The 26673-nt window shown below is 39.9% G+C and overlaps 1 protein-coding gene across 2 annotated transcripts in view; it reads right to left on the reverse strand.

Moving 5' to 3' along the window:
• Positions 1–997: 997 nt before the first annotated feature.
• Srpx (sushi-repeat-containing protein) overlaps positions 998–26673 on the reverse strand; it is a 79664-nt gene continuing 53988 nt past the window's right edge. For both annotated transcript variants that reach the window (NM_001365087.1, NM_016911.5), the window contains 6 exons: positions 21974–22100; positions 18700–18821; positions 17873–18052; positions 12637–12770; positions 10696–10817; positions 998–2121 (listed from right to left, as the gene is read on the reverse strand). In NM_001365087.1, the coding sequence (NP_001352016.1) occupies positions 1938–2121; positions 10696–10817; positions 12637–12770; positions 17873–18052; positions 18700–18821; positions 21974–22100 (869 nt within the window). In that variant the 3' untranslated portion in view covers positions 998–1937. The remainder of the gene's footprint in view (positions 2122–10695; positions 10818–12636; positions 12771–17872; positions 18053–18699; positions 18822–21973; positions 22101–26673) is intronic.

Raw genomic sequence — 26673 nt, forward strand, 5'->3', positions numbered from 1 at the left:
CCAACTGATCTGATCTAACTCCCTAGTTCTAGCTGTTTCTTTCAAGGAGTTTGAAATGTGTATTTAAAAAAAAAATACACATGTGAACTGCTAATGGAGAAACCTGTATTCTAGAGATAGCAATTGATAATGTTGAAGTGTTTCCTGCGTTTTCTTATAGAGTGTTTTATTTTGAAACATAACAGGTCATCTGGGTATCCATTCATCTTCAAATAATCTGTGTATTTTGGGTGAGGGTCAAAGTGATACAAAGTGACCAGAAAGAATGCTTTGAATAAGTCAGGTAACTTCCTTTCCTGCTATTATCCCATGGGCACAGGGCAGTTTGTAAAGGTCATTATCATTTGACATTTATCCACTATTTGTGTTGTATTCCTTTAATCTGATACATATAAATGAAGCAGTAGTTAAAGAGTGGTTTTTACTGTAAAAGAGGAAAATGATACAGTTTTCTACATAGAATTCAAATCCATTCAAGGGTTGGCGTTTACTCTGCCTAATCTTCTGTGAGAATATTGTTTACCCTACTGCCTGTCTTCAGGCACTATATGTTGGAACTTGAGCATTCTATAATTTCACTATTTTGTTTAAGAACAATGGAGGAGCTAGAGAAAATACCCAAGGAGCTGAAGGGATCTGCAACCCTATGGGTGGAACAACATTATGAACTAACCAGTACCCCGGAGCTCTTGACTCTAGCTGCATATGTATCAAAAGATGCCCTAGTCGGCCATCAATGGAAAGAGAGGCCCATTGGACATGCAAACTTTATATGCCCCAGTATAGGGGAACGCCATGGCCAAAAAGTGGGAATGGGTGGATAGGGGAGTGGGGGCGGAGGTTATGGGGGACTTTTGGGATAGCATTGGAAATGTAAATGAGCTAAATACCTAATAAAAAAAAGGAAAAAAAAAGAAAGGAGGGAAAGCTTTAAGGAAAAAAAAAAGAATAGATTATAGGCCGAAGTGATACCAGAAATGTGTACAAATATTCGCCTAGGAGTACAATCTAATTGTTTATTAAATGCCAATGTGTGATTTTTTTTCTAGGCTCAATCATTTAAAAATAGAAATATCTGAAAAGGGGTCTGATGTACAACCTCTGAATTGTCACCTCTCTGGGTGGGGTGCAGTCAAGAATACAGCCCTACTGGCCCATCATGCTTGTTCATTCACAAACTCAGGAATGATTGGTTCCAGGATCCCAACAGTCATTCGACTTGTGATATCAAATCGTCCAGTACTTACATGGAATCCATGTGAATCCCCTTGTATACTTTAAACCTCTCTGGACTACTTATAGTACCTCATATGAGGGAAGTGATTTGTAAATAGTTTTTTTTATATTACATTGGGGAAAAAGTCTACTCAGTTTCAGTATGAACATCATGTAGCTTTGTCTGAATATTTTCAATTTGCTATTCTCCCACTTGGGAACGTAGCTCTCTCTCTCAGCTCAGTTGACCCCTTGACAGGACTAGTTTCCCTTTCTTAAGATAAACAAAGAATCACAGTTTTAAAACTACTGATCATGCCAAGCAAATAAGCCTGGTGCTTGAGTATTTTTTAAAGGTGAGTTTTAGTAAGTTTGCTTCAAATTATTTTATTAACAAAAGACTTATATAAACAATAAAAGAAAAAGGAAAACATGTTTCACACTGAGGAATATTCTGAGTGCATGAGTGTGGCTGTAGCTTCTAATTTCATCAGCCACAATGGACTAAAAGGAGAGTTAGAATAGATATATTCGTATTTTTTTAACATTTCAAAGTTTAAAAAAAGCCTTGTGCCAATGTCTAAGAGCAAAGAAAGCACATAATAAAATAGACTTTTAAAATTACAAATGAAAATCTGTACATCAAAGGTATTTTAAGGCCTTCCCACAGGCACTGTAGTATAGAATAAGAGATGAGGAGCCACCATGAATGTAACAGCACATCAGACGTTGCAAGTCTGGCCCATCTCAGCCTGCAGGATCATCTCTTCTTTTCTCAGGGGGAAAGTGTCAATGAGGTTGAAGAGAGCCATGGGTGTCACTAAGGAGACATAACGTTCTTTATCCATGCCATGCTTATCCACTACCACCATGCTGAAGGAGTAGAGAGGAATTCGAAGCAACAGCCTGGAAGAAACAAAAAGAAGACTTGTCTGTGTTTGACCCCAAATCCCAAGACTTTAAGGGACCAGCCATAGCCCTTGGAAAATCCTATGCAACAGAAATGCTTGATGCCATGAAGGATTGAATCCTTTTTATGCCCTCACTCAAGCTACTCAAAGTGTGGGCTTGGAGGATTTGCTCAGAAAAACACTGGCTCATGTCTGACCTCATTCTGTAACAAATCAGAATATGGAATATTGTAATATCTCCAGTCAATTGGTATTCAGAAGAAAGGCTGAGCAAATCTGCTTTGCATTATTATGGTCTGGAAGATCTCAGGCTGGCTATGGTACTATAAACCAAAAGTAGCTACAAGGGGACTATAACAGTGATGATTAACAACAAGACTGTTCACCACTCACGGGATATTTGGACAAGTCTGAACACACCTTTGGTTGTCATAAGAAGGCAGTTAGATACTACTGGCATCTAATTGAACAATACTAGATATGCTGATATATTTATCCTACAATGTACAGGACAACCTTGTAACCAAACAAATCCAGCCCCAGATGTCAAAAGAGCCAAGTTGGAGGAAGCCTCGACAACATAAATTTGATTAAAGTAACATTCAAAAGTTTATAGTGATGACCTATTCAGTAACTATTTCAGGAGAGCATTTAGAACTGTGTAGGTTCAGTCTACGTCTAGGCACTTTTACTTATTTGCCTATAATTTGTACCACAAATAATTTTTAAAAATAGTCAGGTATGGTTTCAACTATATGGTGTTTCTTTCTATACTTCAACATATGGATTTAATCTATGCAGATGTTTTCTATCAATACCAGCATATTTAAATGAGAAAGCCAAGAGCAAAGTAACTAGACAGCTGAGCACGGGGAAATAATGAGGCCATCCAATCTCCTCTCCTGGATTTTGTTTCTGTTGGAATGTCTCTAGGTTATATAACAGGCAGAACATGCACTGCTGTATGAATTTAAAGTGTATGTTTTCCTATCATGAATGGTTCGGAGGTTGTTTGCTTGTTTGTTTGTTTGTTTGCATAAAAATGAGCCGAGCAGTGGTAGTGCAAGCCTTTAATCCCACCACTTGGGAGGCAAAAAAAAGGTAGATATCTGTGCATAATGAGGGAAGACTGGTCTACAGAGTGAGTTCTAGGACAGCTATATACATAGAGGAGATCCTTTCTCGAAAAACAAAAGGGAAAAGGCAGGTAGAAACAAACAAACAAACAAAGGTGATGAGATGGGCAGGCCAGTGAGAGGTAGGGATGAATAAGCACCTGAAAAAATGTTCAGCATCCTTAATCATCAGGAAAATGCAAATCAAAACAACCCTGAGATTACATCTCACACCAGTCAGAATGGCTAAGATCAAAAATTCAGGTGACAGCAGATGCTGGGGAGGATGTGGAGAAAGAGGAACACTCCTCCATTGCTGGTGGGATTGCAAGCTTGTACAACCACTCTGGAAATCAGTCTGGCGGTTCCTCAGAAAATTGGACATAGTACTACCAGAGGATCCCGCAATACCTCTCCTGGGCATATATCCAGAAGATGTTCCAACCGGTAAGAAGAACACATGCTCCCCTATGTTCATAGCAGCCTTATTTATAATAGCCAGAAGCTGGAAAGAACCCAGATGCCCCTCAACAGAGGAATGGATACAGAAAATGTGGTACATTTACACAATGGAGTACTACTCAGCTATTAAAAAGAATGACTTTATGAAATTCCTAGGCAAATGGATGGACCTGGAGGGCATCATCCTGAGTGAGGTAACCCAATCACAAAGGAACTCACACAATATGTACTCACTGATAAGTGGATATTAGCCTAGAAACTTAGGATACCCAAGATATAAGATACAATTTGCTAAACGCATGAAACTCAAGAAGAACGAAGACCAAAGGGTGGACACTTTGCCCCTTCTTAGAATTGGGAACAAAACACCCATGGAAGGAGTTTCAGAGACAAAGTTTGGAGCTGAGATGAAAGGATGGACCATCTAGAGACTGCCATATCCGGGGATCCATCCCATAATCAGCTTTCAAACGCTGACACCATTGCATACACTAGCAAGATTTTGCTGAAAGGACCCAGATAGAGCTGTCTCTTTTGAGACTATGCTGGGGCCTAGCAAACACAGATGTGGATGCTCACAGTCAGCTATTGGATGGATCACAGGGCCCCCAATGGAGGAGCTAGAGAAAGTATCCAAGGAGCTAAAGGGATCTGCAACCCTATAGGTGGAACAACATTATGAACTAACCAGTACCCCAGAGCTCTTGACTCTAGCTACATATGTATCAAAAGATGGCCTAGTGGGCCATCACTGGAAAGAGAGGCCCATTGGTCTTGCAAACTTTATATGCCCCAGTACAGGGGAATGCCAGGGCCAAAAAGTTGGAGTGGGTGGGTAGGGGAGTAGGGGGGAGGGTATGGGGGACTTTGGGGATAGCATTGGAAATGTAAATGAGGAAAATACCTAATAAAAATATATTAAAAAAAAAACAAAAAAAAACCCAAAGTGCACCAGAAAAAAAAAAGAATATAATAACATACATGTATGAACATGCCATAAGGAAACACACTCATTTTCATACTAACTTGAAAAACTAATAAAAATAACATTGCATAAAATAAAAACTGAATATATATATATATATATATATATATATATATATATATATTAAAAAGCCATTTTATGAAAGGGAGGAATAATTAATACTTTCCCCAGTGGAAAGATGACTTGCTATTCCCTGTCTAGTGACTAAAAGATGATTACACTGCCTCCACCAGGCAGCCAATGTCTAAGTGTTGGAGATAAGTTCAACCTCAAGGGCTGCCCAGAAAAAAATAGAGGAGTGAGAAACTAAGGGGAGGCAGGAAGGAGAAGGGGGCAAGGGATGCTATGGCTGGAGTTTGTAGGTAGGATAGCTAGATGAAACAATGTGTTCTATAACACTTATGAGGCCAGAATGACAACAGCCTGGAGGCTATACTACACGTTCCTTGTGACTGTTGTACATTGGCTAACACAGAATATAAAAATAAGACAACCGCCATGGGAACTGAGAAATGGTCACACCAGCAACAGCAACAGGAATAGGCCCTGCTGGAGCTGAGACTAGACGTCTCAGAAACAAGTGATAGGGCACCTCACAGATTGGGCTTTTGGCATGAGTGATGAGGTTGGCAGTATTTCTGAACAGCATGATGATTATCATCAGATGGCAATTCTTCCTGAGTCACCTTCCTGGGAAGTCTGAGAATAAAATCATTATAAAACTGATATTCTTTTTGGTCCCCGTTATCCTTACGATAGAAAATTACTCTAAGTAGGGCATGACTTAGCTTACACATTTAAGCGGAAAAGAAATGGGGGCACGGAAGAAGTTGGGTGGTGATGTGGCAACAGCAGGCACCCAGCCTTTCATTTCTGTTGATTCTCTTCAATACTATCTCTATGGCCTAACAAGTATTTGAAATTGGTACTCTAGCCAGACTAGAGAATTTTCAGACTATCCAGGCATACTTATTCACTTTGTCTTTCTTCCTGTTTTCTATTTATTGAGTAAATCATGGCCATTCCTTTTTGTTGTAATTCAAACAGAAAAATAGTATGACATCCATCTGCCAAGTACTTTGTGCCTGTGGAATGTCTTATGAAGATAACTGCAGCCAGACGTGGAATTCAATAGGTGATGGTTAGAAGTTGCTTGGAAAACTTTTATTTGAAACTGACACCTTGATAAAACACTAAGCAAGTAGTTCTTGAAATGTGGTTCTCAGATAACTTGCCAGTAATACAAACTCTTAGGACCTACCTTAGACCTACCAAATCCAAAAATACAGGGAGCAAGCAAAAGAACAAAATTTTCACCCTGTAGAAAATTATGATGTAGGCTAAAATTTGAAAACCACCACAAAATTCATTTAAGCAGCTTATTTGTAACAAATCATTATCAGCCTACAGAGCTCTATATTAGTCCCAATGTACAGGCTATAAAATAATAGATCTTTTCCCTAATGTAGAATTCTCTATTTTTCATTTTTAAACAGTTCAAAATTTCATCAAGATTTTATTAATGTTGTATCTGTATATATCATATGTCTGTGTATCTGTGTCTACCATCTATCTATTATCCTAAGTAATTTCACAAACTCTGAAACAAGTATGTGGTGTACATATGTCTGTGTTTGCATGTGTGTACATATACACACATGCAGGTACACAAACATATGTGTTGATGTGTCAGTCCAAGATTGACATAAGGAGTCTGCCTCAATGATTCTCCATCTTATTCATGAAATTAGGATCTCTCAATTCAACTCAGAGCTCACTGATAAGGCTAATCTAGATAGTCAGCTTGCTCCAGAGATCCCTGCCTCTGTCTTCCAAGGCTAGTTACAGACAGGTCCATCATGCCTTCTTAGCCTTTACTTAGGTTCTGAGCATCTGCTCTTATTTTCACATTTATGAGGCAAGCACTTTATCTACTGAACCATCTCCTCAGTCTCCTGCAACAAGGTTTGTCTAAGTAATTGATAAGTGGTATGACTCCCTCTCCCTCTCCCTCTCTCTCTCCCTCTCCCTCTCCCTCTCCCTCTCCCTCTCCCTCTCCCTCTCCCTCTCCCTCTCCCTCTCCCTCTCCCTCTCTTTCTTTCTGTGTGTGTGTGAGAGAGAGACAAACAGAGAGACAGACAGAGAGACAGACAGAGAGAGATCCAAGCTAGAGTCATCTTGAAAAAAGTAACCTCAATAGAGAAAATGCATCCATCAGATTGACATGTAGACAAGTCTGTAGGGGCATTTTTTAGACTTATGATTGATATGGGAAGGCCCAAGCCATTGGGGGTGGTATCACCTCTGTAAGTACAAGCTAAGTAGGACAGGGGTGAAAGCCAATACTCATTGCTCCACTACAGTCTCTGCTTTAGTTCTTATATCCAGGTTTCATCTTGCCAAATGATGCTAGCTCTCACTAGGTGGCATAAATCTAACCGGGGTATCTCTCTGTGATACACTCTTAGGAAATATTTGTGAACTTTTTTGAACACATTTGATGTTATTCACCATATGCTATCTTATTGTTTTCATAAAGATAAATCACTGCATTTCAAAAACTCCCTTGAAATTCAGTTTTAATTATGCGATTAGTTCTAGCCAGTGGAGTGGGGGTTTAAGTGATGTGTAACATTTCCAAGGATAAACACAAAAGATTAAACTATAATTTGAGTTTAAATGTCCTCCAAGGGACCATGTGTTGAAGCATACTTCTTAGGTGGCACTACTGGGACATGGTAGACTCTTTGAGAAATGATGTCTACCATGAGGCTTTTAGGCCTTTTGGAAACATCTCCTTGAAACAGATTATGAAACCCTGGTCTCCTTGTCTCTCTGTCTCCTGGCTCTGGATATAAACAATTTATGAGACTATATGCTCCCTCCATGATCGGTGACCTTTACTAGAAACTTGAAGCAATTTGAATGGAGTTTCCCTATTTCCAATTATAGACTTTAGAATCATGATGAAAAGAAACATTTATATGAGTTACTTGTCTCAGGTATTCTGATAAAATAACAAGAACCAGACTACTACTATTGTCTGTTTTTATTCTCTTTCTTCCTCATTTTCAGAAAACTGAAATGGCATGGATGTCTCAGATATTAATGTACAAGACGATAAAACCATTTGGGAGTCTAAAGGATAAGGATGCATCTGGGACCTTGAAATCAGAGACTTGCAGGGTACAAAAGAACAAAGTTATGCAGGAAGGGAAGATTTTAAGGAGTGTTAGTTTGGCCTAATTACCCATGTCACAGTGGTCAAAAGATACAAGAAAAAAAAGTTATTCTGAAATTGTCTTTTAGCTATTGAATCTCACTTCAATACAACATTACTCAAGGTCTGGCTATTAGTGCTCTAGCTTTAGAAGTATGACAGAAAAGAGAGATAAATATTAAGGCAAGGGTATAAACAAGTGCTCTGGATGGATGGAGAAAAAAGACATCAAGGGCTGCTTAGTGTCTGTCCTAAGGATAGCAGCAACTGATGCTAAGTCATTTTATTTTCATACCCTCCTCTCCTATTAAGACACAGACACACACACACATGCATACACATACCACACCACACACATACATAAAGACACACATACATCACATACACACCACACACATACACAGATACATACATAATACACAAACACACACATATGCACATATACACATATACCACATGACATATACACACATACAGACACACACACATACAGACATATACACTATATACACATACCACCCCATGCACACACATACAGATATACACCACACACACAGATACATTCACATATATACACACACACATACCACGCACCACACATACATAAAGACACATACCACATACACACATATACCACATATACACACATACACATACATACCACACATCACACACACATATATACACATATGAACACATACACACACCACACCACATACACACACAGAGACACACACATATACACACATATATACCACATATATACACATACACACATATACCACACATCACACACACACCCACATATGTACGCATATGTACACATACCACACACACATACCACATACTACACCCATACACACAGACATGCATATATACACACACATACATACACATGCAAATACGCATGCACACACATATGCATACATATACAAACATACACACACACACATACCACACACACACACATACAAATACACATACCACATGCACACACATGTGCACACATATACACACATATACACACCACACCACATACACACACAGAGACACACACATATACACACACATATACCACATATATACACATACACACATATACCACACATCACACACACACACACATACGTACGCATATGTACACATACCACACACACATACCACATACTACACCCATACACACAGACATGCATATATACACACACATACATACACATTCAAATACACATGCACACACATATGCATACATATACAAACATACACACACACACATACCACACACACACACACACATACAAATACACATACCACATGCACACACATATGCACACATATACACACATATACAAACATACACACACACATACCACACACATACACACATACAGACACACATATATATGTACACAGATACACATTCATGCATACACATACACCATACACATAGATAAGCATAGACACATAGACACACACATACAAACAAACACATACCACACCACACACACACACACACACACATACAGACATACATCATACACACATGCATACCAAACCACACACACACAGACATACACATTCACATATACCCCCACCACACACCTACATATACCACATACCAGAGGTAGAGGGAGAGACAGAGGCAGAAGAAGTGGGAGGGTATGAGAGAGAGGAGAATAAACTTGGAGGGGGAAGAAGAAAACACTAGCAATTTCCCACTGCATAATTCAGTCAGACATGCAGGAACAGGCCAATTAGCATGATTATAATACTCCCAGAATAAAAGCAATTAAGCACTGAAGGTTGCCTGAACTAAATACTGAATAGAAAGCTAAAGGGGTCTGCAACCCTATAGGTGGAACAACAATATGAACTAACCAGTACTCCCCTCCCCCCGGAGCTCCTGTCTCTAGCTGCATATGAATCCGAAGATGGCCTAGTCGGCCATCATTGGAAAGAGAGGTCCTTTGATCTTGCAAACTTTATATGCCTCAGTACAGGGGAACGCCAGGGCCAAGAAGTGGGAGTGGGTGGGTAGGGGAGTGGGGGAGGGTATGGGGGGCTTTTGGGATAGCATTGGAAATGTAAATGAAGAAGATACCTAATAAAAAAAAAACTAATAACAGAATGCTGAAGATACAATATATTTGAGTCACAAAATTTAGAGAGTTCAGATGGGTACCACTCTGGAAGCTTCATCTTTACTGGCTAGTTTTCACAATGTTAGAAAGTACGATACACTATTAGAAAATACTACTACTACTAATAATAATAATAATAATAATAATAATAATAATAATAATGTCTTACTTAGCTGTGAATATGACAAGTTACAGTAATGGCTGTCATTGTAAGATATGCCCACTAGGGCAATAGTGGCACAAAAATTATTGGAGTGTCAGACCACTCACTGATTATGTTTAAGGCTGCAAAAAATGGAACCCATTCCTGCCAGCATAGGAGAAACTATTCTTAGGACAGAGGACCTAGCAAACATTACTACCATAATTCTTTCTTATAGAGTTTCTATAGAAGTCTGTAGAATAAATTTCAAGGGTTTTTCTTTCAAGTTTAAACCTTGAGATTTGTGAATGAGTTCTATCTAAAATTACTTAGAGACACATAAACTGTTTCAAAATTGGTAATTCTGACACATATGTTTTTTAAAGGAATAAAAAAAAAGAAAAAGAAAAAAAGTCTGAAAACCTGACCAGATACAAGAGCACACATGGTGAGATGCAAGCGTATTTTCAGGAAATGAAATTTAAGGACAGAGTGCATGTTGCCTACCTGAGCTGTAGAGCTAGAGCTGGAGGCATAATCTTTGCTCTGATCCTGCCGATGAGAGTTGGGAAGACCCCTACCAGCTCCACCACGGTGACATGTCGGAGATCGAGGCCACACTGTGCTTGCTGAAGGAACAACCAACAGGGGAGGTGTGAGTGGAACTAAGGAACTGCAAAGGCACCCCGGAAATGGGTTTCTTGTGGGTGCTTCTTTGCCTACTCCAAATTTCTCCGAAAACAATTGAGAAACTAAGGCTAAGTGAGTGCCTAGAAAACCTAACTATATTCCTAGAGGAATTATACAAAATAGCCTGGCAGTGGAAGAGAATGCAACGAGTCCTGCAGTGACTTGATGTGTGTATGTGTGCGTGTGTGTGGGGGGGGGGGGGGAGATGATACCCTGAAAGTGTGGCTCCTCCTTCTCAGAGGAAAACAGGAGGAGGATTGGGAGACAGATCTGAGAGGGGACTGGGAAGAGAAGGAGCACTGATATTGGGGTAGAAAGTGAATAAATAAATACATTTAAAGAAAAAAATCTAGATCCAAAATACCATAGCCAACGAGATAATCAACAATTCAGCAGGGGCCTGAGGGAGCAGGGATGATCTAGGGCTGAGGGCTGCAAAAACTTTCCCAAAAGAAAAAGATAATAAATAGTAGTGTTCACAGTGACTCAAAGGCTTTTAACCTAATAATTCAACTCTATCACTACAATCTTAAACCAGCCATAACCAAATGTACAGATGAATAAAGGTTACTGTGGCTATTAAAATTTAATTTTGCAAAACACAGCAGCAATAGGTCAATTTTGGTGCATGAACCAAGGTTTATCTGTGTAGAAGAAAGGCAAGTTTCTTGGCTTATTCTTTTTGTAGAGATAAGAAGAGCTCAAGAAATATGTGGCCATGCCATGCTGCTATGCCAAAACCCATAAAACCAGGTAAATATATTTACTTGCATTTTATGAGGAGCAAAGAGTTTGTGCTGGATAGTTTTATGTCACCTTCATATAAACTAAAGTCGTGTGAGAGGAGGGAACCTCAATTGAAAAAAAATGCCTCCAGCTGTGGGGTATTTTTTAAATTAGTGATTGATGGAGGAAAGCCAAATAAACACTTTCCTTACCAAATGGGATTGGTCATGATCTTTCATCACTTCAGTCCTAATTAAAACATAGGTATACAAGGGCAGGTAGTGTGATGGGGGTTTAGTAAACGGATTTAGTAAACTTAGTTCTTCCCATATGATTCTTCCCAGTCCATGGGCAACCAGTTCAGATGACAAAGAAGAGTGAAAGAAAGACTCATTATTCATTTTATTTTTTTGCTAATGTGTGTAGTAAACTGCTGTCTTTGATTAAACCAAGAATGTTCTAACAGGAATAAAGGAGATCTCCTACAAGAGAAGTAAGTGTAGCAATCCTGCCTCTTTAGTATTCAGTAACATTGACCAATCATTGCTAAGCAACTTCAAGACTAAATCAGGAAACTTAGTGTGATGCTCACAGTTTCTACCTTTCCCTGGCATGTTATCTCCTTCAGTAGCAACAAAAATCATCTCCATTTGAGTTGGGGATATTCCCAGGGAGGGATATGGTGCCTTGGATGCCTTTTATCTCCTTGGGAAGATTCCTGATGGATCACCTCCAGTCTATGAATGTGCTGGACAGGATCAGCAAAGACAATTGTTTTTTGGCTGGACCTGGACAACATGTCAATTAAACTTATGAGCAAAGGCAGAGAAACTTCACTGGTTGGAGAATGATTGGGTTAGCTCTGGGGAGTCAATGTTAATAAGATTATGCACCAGCACCAGAAATGAATGACTGCATCTAAAGTACTGGTTCCTCAAACTCACCCTAAATGGATTAGGCATTTGTTTTCAGGGCCTGTCTTCTTCCTGTCAGAGTTCTCCCTCCCACCTTGGCTCTGCCTCCATGTCTCACCTGTAGCATTCCCAGCTGCAATCTGTAGAGGAGGTTTCGAGCTGTGGGTGTAGATACAATGAGGAGTCGCCTTTTCTCATAAAACTGATCCAGAAGTGCAGCTGCTGTTCTGACACCAACATTGACATTCATCGCTGTAATCAGAAATTGTCACATGAGTTCCAAAGCTCTCTCTATGTTCTGGCTTGATCTAGCCAGTCCCATACAAAACCAAGTATACCCTAAAATGAGACTTCAAAGGTAATTAGTTGATTAGAAAAGGGAAGTTGTGACTCCCAGGATCATAGGATCAGAGGTGAGGAGGACATCTGCCCCAACACCTGGGAGTAACTGGGATCTGTGGGACCCATGCACTCAGGAACTCCAACCGACCAGTGGCACGAGTTACTTCTGGTCTGGGCCAGTGCTCTGAGCAGACCTTGGTTATAAACCCTGAAGCCAGTCCCACAACACCCAGAGGAAGCTCCACTCCCAGGAGCTCTAACATGCCCAGGATCATAAGATCAGAGGTGCCCTGAGCAGACCTTGGGCGCTAACTCCACAGCCTGTCCCAAAACACCCAGAAGAAGCTCCACTTCCAGGCACTCTGACATGACCAGGATCCCAGGATCCCAGGATCTCAGAAGCTTGATCTCACCAGGAACTCAGGGACCCAGAGACAGCTTGACTCCGGGGAGCTCTGAAACACCCAGGATCTCAGAATCACAGGATCCCAGTATCACAGGATCTCTGAAACTGCTGAACTCTGAGGAGTTCTGAGTCAATGAGGATCACAGGAAGGACAGGCTCCAGTCAGATATAGAGAGGGCAGGTATCATTAGAGATCATCAGATGGCAGGAGGCAGACATCAGAACATAAGCAACAGAAACCAAGGTTAGTTGGCATCATCAGAACCCAATTCTCCACCATAGCAAGTCCTGGATACACCGTCACACCGGAAAAGCAAGATTCTTATCTAAAATCACTTCTCATGATAGTGAGAGAGGACTTTAAGGAGGACATCAATAACTCCCTTAAAGAAATACAGGAGAGCACAGGTAAACAGGTAGAAGCCCTTAAAAAAGAAACACAAAAATCCCTTTAAGAATTACAGGAAAACACAATCAAACAGATGAAGGAAATGAACAAAACCATCCAATGTCTAAACATGGAAATAGAAACAATAAAGAAATCACAAAGGGAGACAACCCTGGAGTTAGAAATCTAAGAAAGAGATCAGGACTCATAGATGCAAGCATCACCAACAGAATACAGGAGATAGAAGAGAGAATCTCAGGTGCAGAAGACACCATAGAAAACATTGACACAACAGTCAAAGAAAATGCAAAAACCTCCTAACCCAAAACATCCAGGAAATCAAGGACACAATGAAACAACCAAACCTAAGGATAATAGGTATAGAAGATTCCCAACTTAAAGGGTCAGTAAATATCTTCAATAAACTTACAGAAGAAAACTTCCTTAACCTAAAGAAAGAGATGCCCATGAACATACAAGAAGTCTACAGAACTCCAAATAGACTGGACCAGAAAAGAAATTCCTTCTGTCACTTAATAATCAAAACACCAAATTCAGTAAATGAAGAAAGAATATTAAAAGCAGTAAGGGAAAAAGGTCAAGTAACATATAAAGGCAGACCTATCAGAATTACACCAGACTTCTCAACAGAGACTATGAAAGCTAGAAGATCCTGGGCAGATGTCATAAAGACCCTAAGAGAACACAAATGCCAGTCCAGGCCACTATACCCAGCAAGACTCTCAATTACCATAGATGGAGAAAACAAGACATTCCATGACAAAACAAAATTTATACAATATCTTTCCATGAATCCAGCCCTACAAAAGATAATAGATGGAAAACACCAACACAAGGAGGGAAAGTACACCCTAGAAAAAAGCAAGAGACTAATCTTTCAACAAACCCAAAAGAAGATAGCCACACCTATGCCAGTGCTTGGCAAATACAGAAGTGGATGCTCACAGTCATCTATTGGATGGAACACAGGGCCCCCAATGTAGGAGCTAGAGAAAGTACCCAAGGAGCTAAAGGGGTCTGCAACTCTATAGGTGGAACAAGAATATGAACTAACCAGTACCCCCCAGAGTTCGTGTCTCTAGCTGCATATGTAGCAGAAGATGGCATAGTTGGCCAACCCTTGGTCTAGCAAACTATATGCCCCAGTACAGGGGAATGCCAGGGCCAAGAAGTGGGAGTGAGTGGGTAGGGGAGCAGGAGGGGAATATAGGGGACTTTTGGGATAGCATTTGAAATGTAAATGAAGAAGATATCTAATAAAAAAGAAAACATTAAAATCATGTTCTACAAACATCATGAAAAATTACTGATAATTTTCCTTGCTGTGCTTGAAATTAGCATTTTCTTTTTTCATTTTTTTTTTTGGATATTTTCTTTATTTACATTTCAAATGTTATCCCCTTTTCTGGTTTCCCTTCTGAAAAACAACCCCTCCTCCCCCTACTCCCCAACCTACCCACTCCTGCTTCCTGGCCCTGGCATTCCCCCACACTGGGGCATAGAGCCTTCATAGGACAAAAGGCCTCTTCCCCCATTAATGACCAACTAGGCCATCCTCTATTGCATATGCAACTGGATACATGAGTCCCACCATGTGTGCTCTCTGGTTGGTGGTTTAGTCCCTGGGAGCTGGGGAGGGGGGCGGGTGCTGGCTAGTTCATATTGTTGTTCCTCTTATGGGGCTTCAAACCCCTTCAGCTCCTTAGGTCTTTCTCTATCTCCTTCATTGAGGACCCATCACCCTGAGTGAGGTAACCCAATCACAAAAGAACACACATGATATACACTCACTGATAAGTGGATATTAGCCCAGAAGTCCAGAAGCTCAGAATACCCAAGATACATTTCACAAACCACATGAAACTCAAGAAGAAGGAAGAACAAAGTGTGGATATTTCTACCCGTCTTAGAAGCAGGTAACAAAACGCCCATGGAAGGAGTTACAGAAACAAAGTATGAAGCAGAGACTGAAGGAATGACCATCCAGAGACTGCCCCACCTGGGGCTCCATCCCATACAGTTACCAAACCCAGACACTATGGCAGATGCCAATAAGTGCTTGCTGACAGGAGCCTGATATAGCTGTTTTCCTGAGAGGTTCTGCCAGTGCCTGACAAATACAGAAATGGGATTCTCACAGCCATCCAATGGACTAAGCAGCTGGATACATGAGTCCCACCAATGAAATTAGCATTTTCTTAATGTTTTACCTCAATGAGTTTTTGCCATTTTGAAATTTTTAAAATATACTTACTGATAAAATAATTTCTCTCCTAGAAACACTGATAAACTTTTGAAAGTAAACTTATAGTTACACAATGTACACAGATATAAAATGTGCTTTAAATGCTCTCCTCACTATGCCAGGTGGTATCATATAAGGGCTTTTGAATATATTTCCTTATGATTCACTATTAATATTTTATGCTCTTTTACTATGCTTAATTCCCAAAGAATATTTTGTATGTTTTGAAACAATTTGGTATTCAACATTAGAAATAGGATCCTCAGTTATTGATAGTATTAAATGTTCATTAGTGATATTTTTAGGGTATGAAAGTATGTGAATATAAAAAGTTGAACAAATTTTTATATATTATTTGACTCTCAAAATACTCAATATTATTAATACGTTTGATGTATAAAATGCATTTAAATAATAAAAAAATTAAGAAAAAAAGTGAATTTGTGAAGCAACTGTAATGGGCAAAGGATGCACACTAGTTTTCTCTTGCTGCTCTAACAAATTGTATTAAACTTAGAGGCTTAACCTAACATAAAGTCATTGTTCTTTCAATATGGCCATGGAGAACATGAGTTAACGTCATATAATTATAGTTATGACATATAAACTAATGATAAATGACAAAGAGCCCCACATGATTGGCTCAGGAGAAGAAATAATTGAAAACAAGCTTATAGGTTTTATGAAGTTGTTGTTAATGTTTCAAACTTGAGGCTTGCTTTAAAAATCACTGTTCATTTACGTTTTCATGTGTTCAACTATACTGAGTGAGTGCTAGGTGCCAACTTCTGGGCCACTGCTTTCAATAAAACCCAGTTCTTTTCTCCAAACTTGGCTTTGGGGTTCACAGCCTAGGACAGCCTTGGTCAATATAAATAGAATTTAAATGTCAATATAATTTGTTCTTTGCTTGTAGCTTCATTATAACTGTACAAACAAATATGTCAACCCAATATATCCAAATATTTCAACATGAAATCAATACAAAAATTAGGAGTGCTTTATAGTCATTCTTTATTGTGCTAAGACTTTGAAATTGGTGTATATTTTACACTGACAATATTCCTGAATTTGGATTCATTTCAAGTGCTTCATACCCATATATGGCTAGTAGCTACCATATGGACATATAGACATAAAATTTATAAGATATTCCAGGCCTCAGTGCCACAAAAATAGACATTAAGTACTTAGCTGAGGAGTCTGAGATGTTATGTGACCTTTCTGCTTTAATATATGAAATTGAATAGATTCAACCACCTGCTTTGAATGGTAGAGTTAAAGTGGGGGAAAGGAAGAGATACCTGGGATTGAGAAAAAAAGGAAGCATATAAATAAAATAAAATGGTCTAGAGTGTCCTAGGTAGTCTAGATTTTACACTCTTAGCTACACCTAGCCTGATTGCTACTCATCTGTAAGAACTTCGGGCATATGTTCAAGGCTTATCCTGTACAAGGCAATGCTCTATTCCACCATTCAGTAGATGACCAGTTAAAAGAGGTATGGTTCCCTCATTTTACAAAGGAGGAAGGATTCCAAATGCCCAAGGTGTGTATGACATTCAAGTCAATAGTGCAAGACAGGAATTAGAGTGTCTAAATACAGAAGTTTACTAGCATTGAAAACTAGATCCTCCACCTGTAAAATAGAAGGATATACGTAAGTAAACAGTCTGTTGACGTATAACACCACTATAGGCTAGCCCTGAGTCCTGGCCTCCCAATTGTTTCCTTAAAGATATGGAAGGGTGATCAGGAAACAGGCAACAGCAAGACAAGGATGCAGGTGAGTTGAGCTGCAGCAGGGACTTAGCACCTTTGTTCACCCACTCAGGTGAGCAGAGATGATGCTGTATTTTATGACGTAGAGGATCTAAAGCTGCTATTGACCTGCCCTGGAGTCAGGGGGTTTCAGATTCTGCTTCTAGCTAGAGAAAGAACTGCACACGTACCTGCACAGCTGGGCTCTGTGCCGGACCAAGCCAGATTGGATTGGCATACTCGGGCAGGACTACCCTGAAGCTCATAGCCGCCAATACAGGAGAATTCACAGGTGGCTCCATAATTGTCACCATCGCTGGAACACTTCATGTAACCATTTTCTGGGGCATTGAGCTTGCCACAACGTCTGACTGTAGGAGACACAAACCCAGAGTAACCTTAGCCCTGAGCATGCAACCAGAGAAGGTGAGATCTCAGTTTGTTCTGATGTTATACATCACCTAGTGAAATGAGTCCCAGGCAGTGATGGCTATTTCTCAAATGGCCCATAATGGTCACCACCCTTACCAGTGAGACCTTTGAAATAGCGGCATTAGCCCCCTCATGATATAGATGAGGAGACCGGGCTCTGACGAGCGAATAATACTGACAAGCTGCCTAAACCATAAAACACGAAGGTTTTTAAAAATATTTTTCTCAGGGAGACCAAAGATTTGTAAAACAAAGAGCATGACCTTTTAGGGGCCTAAAGGAGGGGACTTCTTACCACTCTGGTCATTGCCAGTAATTGAGCTATTAGCTCAATGAAGGAAAAATTATTCCTCTTAAATAGGTAGCTATGAGCCCCTGTGAAACTAGTCCCATTCCCTACATAACCTACTCATATTGAAACCCAGACATTAAGATGGGATGTTTTGCTTAGCTTCATGAAAACCTAATCCATAGCAGGCAGTAGTCCTACGACCAGGGGCATTCAGACAGCTCTGGATTGAGAATCTGTCCCCTCTCTCTTTGACGTTCCAGTAACTGGACAAGCATCCGGAAGCAGCAGTCTCACCTCTTACTTTAACTCGAAACTTGCAAGTTCCCTTGTTCTCGGCTCTGTCATAGACTGTGTACTCAATCTTGTGGTCTCCTTCTGGAAAATTTGAGCCCGGAGGAAGGCCTTTCAGAATAACACTTAAGGAAGAAAGCAGAAATATCCAGGATTATGCTTGTGTCCCTAAAAAGCAGATATTGAGTGATGAGTCTATACCGAACAGAGGAAAGTTCCGTTAAAGGGCAGCTTCTGGGCCCTTTAACCAGCACAGAGGCTCTGAGAGGAATGGGGTCCCCTGAGCTTCCCTCTGTTTCACAAGAACAATTTGATGCCAGAAAAATAGAAGTCCCCAGCTAAGGGGAGATTCAGTTTGTTTGTGTATTCATTTGTTGCTGTATGACAGAACCGGGGCAAAGGGCCTTTATTTCAAGCTGAGCCTGTATGTTTTGCATGTATGTTGGGCAGATAACTCAATGCTTTTTGAGAAAAATTCTTTTGGAGTACGGTTTAGTTGGCCATTTGGCAATTTTGCCCTGGAATGGGTACTAGAGTGTTCTTTGCTTTATTTCATCGCCGTCAGTGATGACCTTCTGAGCAAATGGTTAAAAAAAAAAAAAAAAAAAAAAAAAAAAAAGTCTCTGAATCCTTGACTAGCCTAACGCTGTAATAGTAAGAGCAAAATCTCTTGTTTGCTTTATCTAAATCTCACGCATATCAAGCACGGTTTATTATTTATTATTTAATTTAATCCTCATGGAGCTCTTTGGGGTAGATAAAAGCCTCCATTTCACGAGTAAGAAAACCAAGACAACAGAAGGCTAAGGGACTTGGCCAAGATTTCACAATAAGGGGTGACTATAGCATCTATCCTTGCAATCTGACAAAACTCCCAGCAGATAAAACACAATCAAATGTCAGCTTTTGGCTAATTTTTAAGATATAAAAACTTCTCATGCCTGTTCCTAGGAATTATGATATGTGATAATAATGGGCATGTGGAATTATCATTGTCACCATTAAGGAAAACTGTTCACATAGGTGTGACATGATTACAAGGCTTATGAACTCAGAAGTTGCACACTTTTGACTTTAACTGCCTTAAGATCCTTAGATAGCAAATGTAAATTCAGATAAACCCAGAAAGAGTAATCACTCATGTATGAGTGGCTGCCAATTTCTCTGAGACTCTATTTCATTATGAAAGTAACAGGAGTTGCCAAGGGGAACTGAAAAATAAACACCCATGTCAGAGTTTGCCAATACACCCTTCGCTTTGGAAACAGACTATAGAACAGTAGTTAGGGAAAGATGCTGGGGAGGAGAGTCCCAGGACATGTGCTAGGAAAGCAAGAAGTCCAAGCATGAGTTGAACATGGGACAAGTCAGACTTCCTGAACACATGCTACCACAGACTACATCTAAGCTGCTGAACAGAGTGTTGGGGGCCACCGTGGTCCTTTTGTTAAGTGTCATCATTTGAACCCTAATAACAGGTCCTCTTCAAAAAGACAAAGATTTTTATATAAATGAGGAGTCATATGGCCACCTGACATCTTATGTTTTGAATTTATTATATAAGACTTAACTGTTGCAGAAATCTAAGAACTGACTATATTCAAGGGGCTGAGTCAGGCTTTATACAAGACTGTCACAAATTAAGGATAGTGGTAAAACCACAATTATGCCAACTCTGACTTGATTTTCTACATTGTGTGTGTGTGTGTGTGTGTGTGTGTGTGTATTATGTTGCATAGTAATGTTCATGTGTGTATAGTGAGTTGTTTTATTCATACGGCTTACCTTTTAAACTCAATTCCATGAAGTTTCTCATAGGGGGTTTATGATCTACATATGTAGGAAGAGTAAATATGTTTACTGATCATACTTTATCTTTGAGAAGTTGTAGTTGAGAAAGATCCTAATCCTGTTATTTTTAGTAGATGATACAGTGGAGGGATTATTAGAATGTGGAAATAAAATGTGAATAAGAGATTTAACTCCTCTTACTAGTAAGTGATATGCAATTACTAATAATTGTGTATAAAACTCTGTTGTCTTGAGCCTCACAGGATTGACAAGATTCCAGAAACTCTGTCGCTGCCTCATGGCCCAAAATGGCATAAGTCAGAAGCTTCAGAAGCTTATTGTCCAGGTATGTGACCTGTGTCAGTAGATCTACGTGAGCCATGAACTTTAATTGAAACATGGGCATGCTGACATGAAGTCAGGGTCTCCTGGAAAATACTGTTAGGGTACAGGTCCAAATGATATATTAGAACAACATGTGACTGAGTCTCACTAACGGTGACTACCCATTACTCAGCTGGACATTCAACTATGACTGCAGTGGGACAGAAAAACAGGCGTGGGGCAGGGAAGAAGCTAAAGGATGACAAGTATTTGATGCCCTCAAAGGGCATTTTGTTAAAAACAAAAATGAAATTTTGAAGCAGGAATAAAAAATAGACAAGGAATGTAAAAGTACTGCATCACCTGGCCGGGTGTGGTGGCGCACGCCTTTAATCCCAGCACTCGGGAGGCAGGAGGATCTCTGAGTTCGAGGCCAGCCTGGTCTACATAGTGAGTTCCAGGACAGCCAGGACTACACAGAGAAACCCTGTCTCGAAAAGCAAAAAAACAACAAAAAAAGTACTGCATCAAACCACAGAGTAATGAGCGGCACAGCATTTGGCTTAGCATACACAGAAGCCTCACCAATGTGTTTGGGGGCTTAGGAAGGCCTTGGACATGAGAAGAAGCCTTTTCAGTAAGCAACAGGAGAAAGCAGATTCTGGAATTAACCAGCTACCTTCTTTCTCACTTGCTTCCTTTCTTTCTTCCTTCCCTCTACCCCTTCTTACTTTTCTCCCTGACTTCCATCAATAAATATTACCTGAGTGCTATGTGCCAGGTACAGTTCTTATCTTTAGGAATGAGGTACTGAATGTATTATAATGAAGACAGACAATAAAAATCATATAAATACACTCTACAATATATTAGATGGTGACCAGAGAGTTCCGGGTCCAAAACATAAATGGATTGGCATAGATACACCCCACTCTTGGTAGTAAGCATTTCATATTCAGGAAATGTTCTGACTTTCCAAAAAGACAACATAGGTTGGTGATATAGCTCAGGACCAGTGCTTACCTAGAATGTATAAGGCTTCAAGGAGGGAGAGGGAAAAAGGGAGGGGGTACAGAGGGGGAAGGCGAGAGGGAGAGGGAGAGAGAAAGAGAGAGAAAGGGAGAGGGAGCATTCCAGCTGCCAAGTTTCATGTTTAACTTACTCAGTAAGAATCCCATCCGCTGTATCTCTTCCCTCTGGGCTTTCCCAGGACACCCGGACTGTCAGCTTATTGGGCTCAGCTATACGTTCTTTCACACTTGGGCACTTGATTCTAGGAGGTTCCAGATCTTGAAAACATAACCCAATCAAGAAATATGTTATACTGGTGGCCTACACTCCCAGTCTAAAATGCCAAGACCTCTAGATACTTGCCCTTCCGAAGAAACCGTTCACTCTGGAAACCTCTTCTATCCTTTCATCCTGTCCTTTCCAGCCTGCTGAGTTTTAACGACCATTTAGGACTTACCTGCAAAACGACAGACCTGCCATCCTCTGCCCTTGCTACATGTGCTGTGTGTACACTTCCTAACTCTGCACACTGAACTGGCAACAGCACAGTTACTCAGCTAAAGCCAGAAGCCATTCAGCTTTAGGGACTGATTTAAAGACACTTAGAATACCAAGCAAAGGCATTATCGCCTGCTTAGATTCAATTGGATGCAACAAATCTTTCGTGAATGCCAACTTTATCCAAGGGTGTCATTCCAAATGCTGGCATTGGAGGTGGAAGTGAATCTGATGCTAAAAACCTTTCAGTTTATAGTGTATTGGGGTGCTTATTTCATCACAAACCACACATAACAGGAGACAGAGTACAGCATTGTTCTGGATAAGGCAAACTTGAATGCCATGGATATGTAATGGAGCCCACCTCTCTCAGTTTACGTATGTTCACACTGAGGCTCACGGGGGTTTCAGTGAAGTGTTTGAGTTACTCCACCCGCTCCTTAACAAGATGGGTTGATAATGAGGTCTGGGAATGAATGAGATGTTAATTCTACACTGGGTTGTTGCCTGTAATCATAGCTGAAGTGAAATCACAGGAGGAAATTATAAAGTTTACCGGTTGGTCTTTGATGTCAAGAAGGTAGGGAATATACTTAAAGACAGCGTTCAGCAGTCAGCTTTGCATTGCCTCACAGATCACCCACTAATTATCTACATGCTATTACAACCTGAGTGAAAGTTAAATGTTCCCTCTGATACTGAATCATGTCTTCTGGAGACCAAAGACATCAAGTAAATGTCTTCACATACTTTCTCCAGTACCTTATCTAAGGAGTTCTCATTTTATGTAGTGTAAAAAAAAGTGTGAATATTGAATACTTTCTCAAACAGCTTTACCTTCAGTTATCTAAATTTGCTTTCACCCAATGCCATGCTTCAATAGACTGTGAATTTGCAGCCTTATTACATTGATCTGAATTGAATAACTATCATATTTCATTGAATTTAAGTCATGATCAAGTATAAGAAACATCCTAACTCCAGTGACATTAAAATGTGAAAGCTATGCCTTAAAAATTAATAAAATAATTATGTATATGCTGAAATCTATCTGAAGTGTCCATTTGCAGTTGCTAGGTTCTTTACAATAATCCCCCCTTTTTTTACTATGCTAAGTAATACAAGACATGCTTTCATCATTCAGGTTAGTGTTCCAAAGTCTTGGGTGAACCAGAAAAACAAGTGTTGAATATCTGCTTCCTATTGGTCAGAGATAGCTGACAGTTGCTTTCTAGAAAATATGCTTATGTAAAAGGGAAAACAGAGACAGAGGGGCTGAGGACAGGTTACTGCTTTCAATGTGTAATTACATTGTGTTAGCATGTATAAGAGGAGATTCTTGCTCTCTGCAGCAGGCAAAGGAAATGTGGTGGACACACTGTTTTCCTGTGTCAACCAAGTGAAATGACAGTGCAAACACACTTCAAAGTAGGTTATCTGGGGGAAGAATCTCAGAGGTTCTCAAAGACAGCTTGTGTCTGTCCACCAATGACCAGTCAAAAGGGGCCTAGTTGTTCAGAAAGAGAGCTTCTTCAAACACAAAATGAATAAAAGCCGCACCCTATGTGCCCAATCCATATATCCAAAGTGTTCCTCTTGCATCCATACATTGAATTTTCACACCTAAAGTTAAGTCCTGAGTAAACTACTAAATACTATTATTAACATTCCCATTTATACACTGGAAGGAATGTCTTCTCTTTTGGAATTTCCTTAAGGTCTGATGTTTAAATACACTATTCCACATCTTAACGTAAGAACTCAAATGCTCCTTCAGAGTGAGTGTGTGTGTGTGTGTGTGTGTGTGTGTGTGTGTGTGTGTGGTTGTTGTTGTAAATGATGGTGATGAAGATGGTGATGGTGATGATGATGACGATAATGACGATGACTTGGTGTTTGCACCCAACCTTTATGTTCATATTCTTTTGAAATTGTTTACCACATCTTCCCTATAAGCCCTTAAAGAGCATCAGAAAGACTGGATTCTAAAGCCTCCTTAAGCAACTGCCTTCTTTCTCAATTGATAGGACCAGCCCATGGATCAATTGATGCTCCAGAGAACTAAGCTTTTTATTCCCCAGATACCCATGGCTACCATAGCTTCTTTTAAGTTAGGATAGATTTCCATGCATGAAATGGAGCGAGTTACCATAGAAACGTAATTACTATTCCCCTTAACATCCAGATGCCTGCAAAGCCAGTTATTGTGTGGAAATCCTGAAGCCCTCGTGAAACTCATGCTTTCTGTTCTATGTCCCATTCATTGGAGATTTTTGACAAATGATGTCCCTTCTCTGTATTCCCCTTTCCTTTCTGAGTTAGAAAGTATGATAATCAAATATATTGTACTGTATCAACTTTGGCAGCAGAACTATTTACCCAGGAATCTTTAACATGTTTAACCAGACATGTGCTTGCAACAAGGCAGAGCTTCACGGGAACAATGTCTCGGTCAACAACTAACAATAAACTCAAAGATCCTCTGTCAGCCTCAGACCTAGGTGATTGTTACAGAATATGGCACTTTTAGATTTCATAGGTTTGGAGGCAGTTGCCATGTAAAGCCATTCACATGGTGTTAGTTCATGGTGAGAGGTAAGAAAACAGAGGGTTGTTGGGAGACAAGAGGGAAAGATTCAGATTTAATCAGACTAGTCAACTTAGCTTTCCCAAGTCAAAGTGCTTTCTTTATATGTTCTGGAAGCATGTTCTGCATCCCCTAGTCACTTAATCATTATCATCTGAGCTATTATTATGTCTAGCAGAGGGCGGGCACCCCCACAGAATGCTGCTAACCAACTTTCTAGCTCACTGTGTCTCTTTGATCAGTAAGTAAGCTGTTTGAAACCACTTAGTTCTGGTTTGTTGCACAGCAACAGATGAATAAGATAAACATAAGAGTTTGAGGGTTGGAGGGAGGAAAATAATGCAATTGCATTTCAAATAGAAGTATATTTTAAAAAAGAACTTGAGAGCAATGACAGAGACCAGAGCCATCGGTCTCTTGGGGCTACATGGAGTGCCTGACTGCCACAGACAGAACAAAACTTCTCTTTGAAAACTTGCCCAATTGTTTTCCTTTCTCCAGCCAGAGGACAATCCCTGTGGACCGCTCTGGGAAATGGCTCCATTTCTTTGGCACTACATGCCTTCAAGGAACTTTCCAGAAACAACAAAAGAAACAAGAAGGGAAAGCAATGAGCAAGCACCACAACTAAAGATTCCCAACCACAACGCCATTTATATTAGAGTCGGCCACTGAAAGTTTAACTGTTCAGTTATAGTGGTAAATCATGAGAGGCAGAAATGTGACCAGAATTTCCATAAACCAAATGGTTTTAAAACTGAAATTAGATTCCTAATGGAGTGTGTATTTGCAAGCCCGGAGAAAATTTATATAAGATCATCTGTAACAATGCACTGGTGCATTTATTCTTAGCTGTGCTAGTATTTGTAGCAATGAAAAAAAAATGAATCGTAGCCCAACAAAAATCCCCATCAGTCACTGGTTAAACCAAGACATCAGACAGCAAAATGTCTGCCATAAATTTCCATATCTGCTCTTTCAAATATTTTTTTTATTCATGGATTTAACTTGTGTTGGTGAATCCCTGACTATTTACTCTGGAGGAAATATTTTTTAAAAAGAGAGGGATTTCAACAACCAATTTGGTTCATACTTTGTCCTTTGTTAAAGAAAATAGGTACTCTCTTCATGCCAAAAGGCATTTGCTAATTTTTCTTCATACATGCTTTTAAAACTGTCTTTAAATTTTTTCTTCCTGTTTTGGAGTAGGAAAATATTTTGGTTCCTAGCGGAAAGGTGTGTCTACTTAAAATGTAGTCTTTAACTTAAGATCTGTGTTCATTCCTACTGTCCATTGTTCTGTAGAACCAAATTAATGAAATTTGATAGAAATTAAAATGTCTTACACACAATGCTAGCTCCAGTCAGTGTGGGGAAGGTCTTCTTAAGTTCTTCACCCCATTGCAGCTTACACTATGCCTTCCTTCCTCCCATCTGATTCTCCCCACTTCTTAAATAGCTGAATTTGACTTTAGTCTGAGTAAGAGAATTAGCTTGACTTGTGGCACTTACAAATTAGCCAGACCTCAGAACTGAACATCTCAGAGTCAAAGAAAGCCCATTCTCCTTATTCCTTCCCCATTTGGAAGGGAACTCAGTTAGCTTTCTCAGCACTCAGCACAGTTCTGGCCAAAATGTGCTGTTTAAGGTTGTGTGGAAACCTGGGAACAACTCAAGCACCATGTGTCAGCTCCGAAAATAGGCGAGCCTCTAACTTATGCTCAAGGAAGCCTTGTTCTTGCCAGCACACAAGCAAACTTATTAAT

Source organism: Mus musculus, chromosome X (genome assembly GCF_000001635.26).
Source record: "Mus musculus strain C57BL/6J chromosome X, GRCm38.p6 C57BL/6J".
Lineage (NCBI taxonomy): Eukaryota > Metazoa > Chordata > Mammalia > Rodentia > Muridae > Mus > Mus musculus.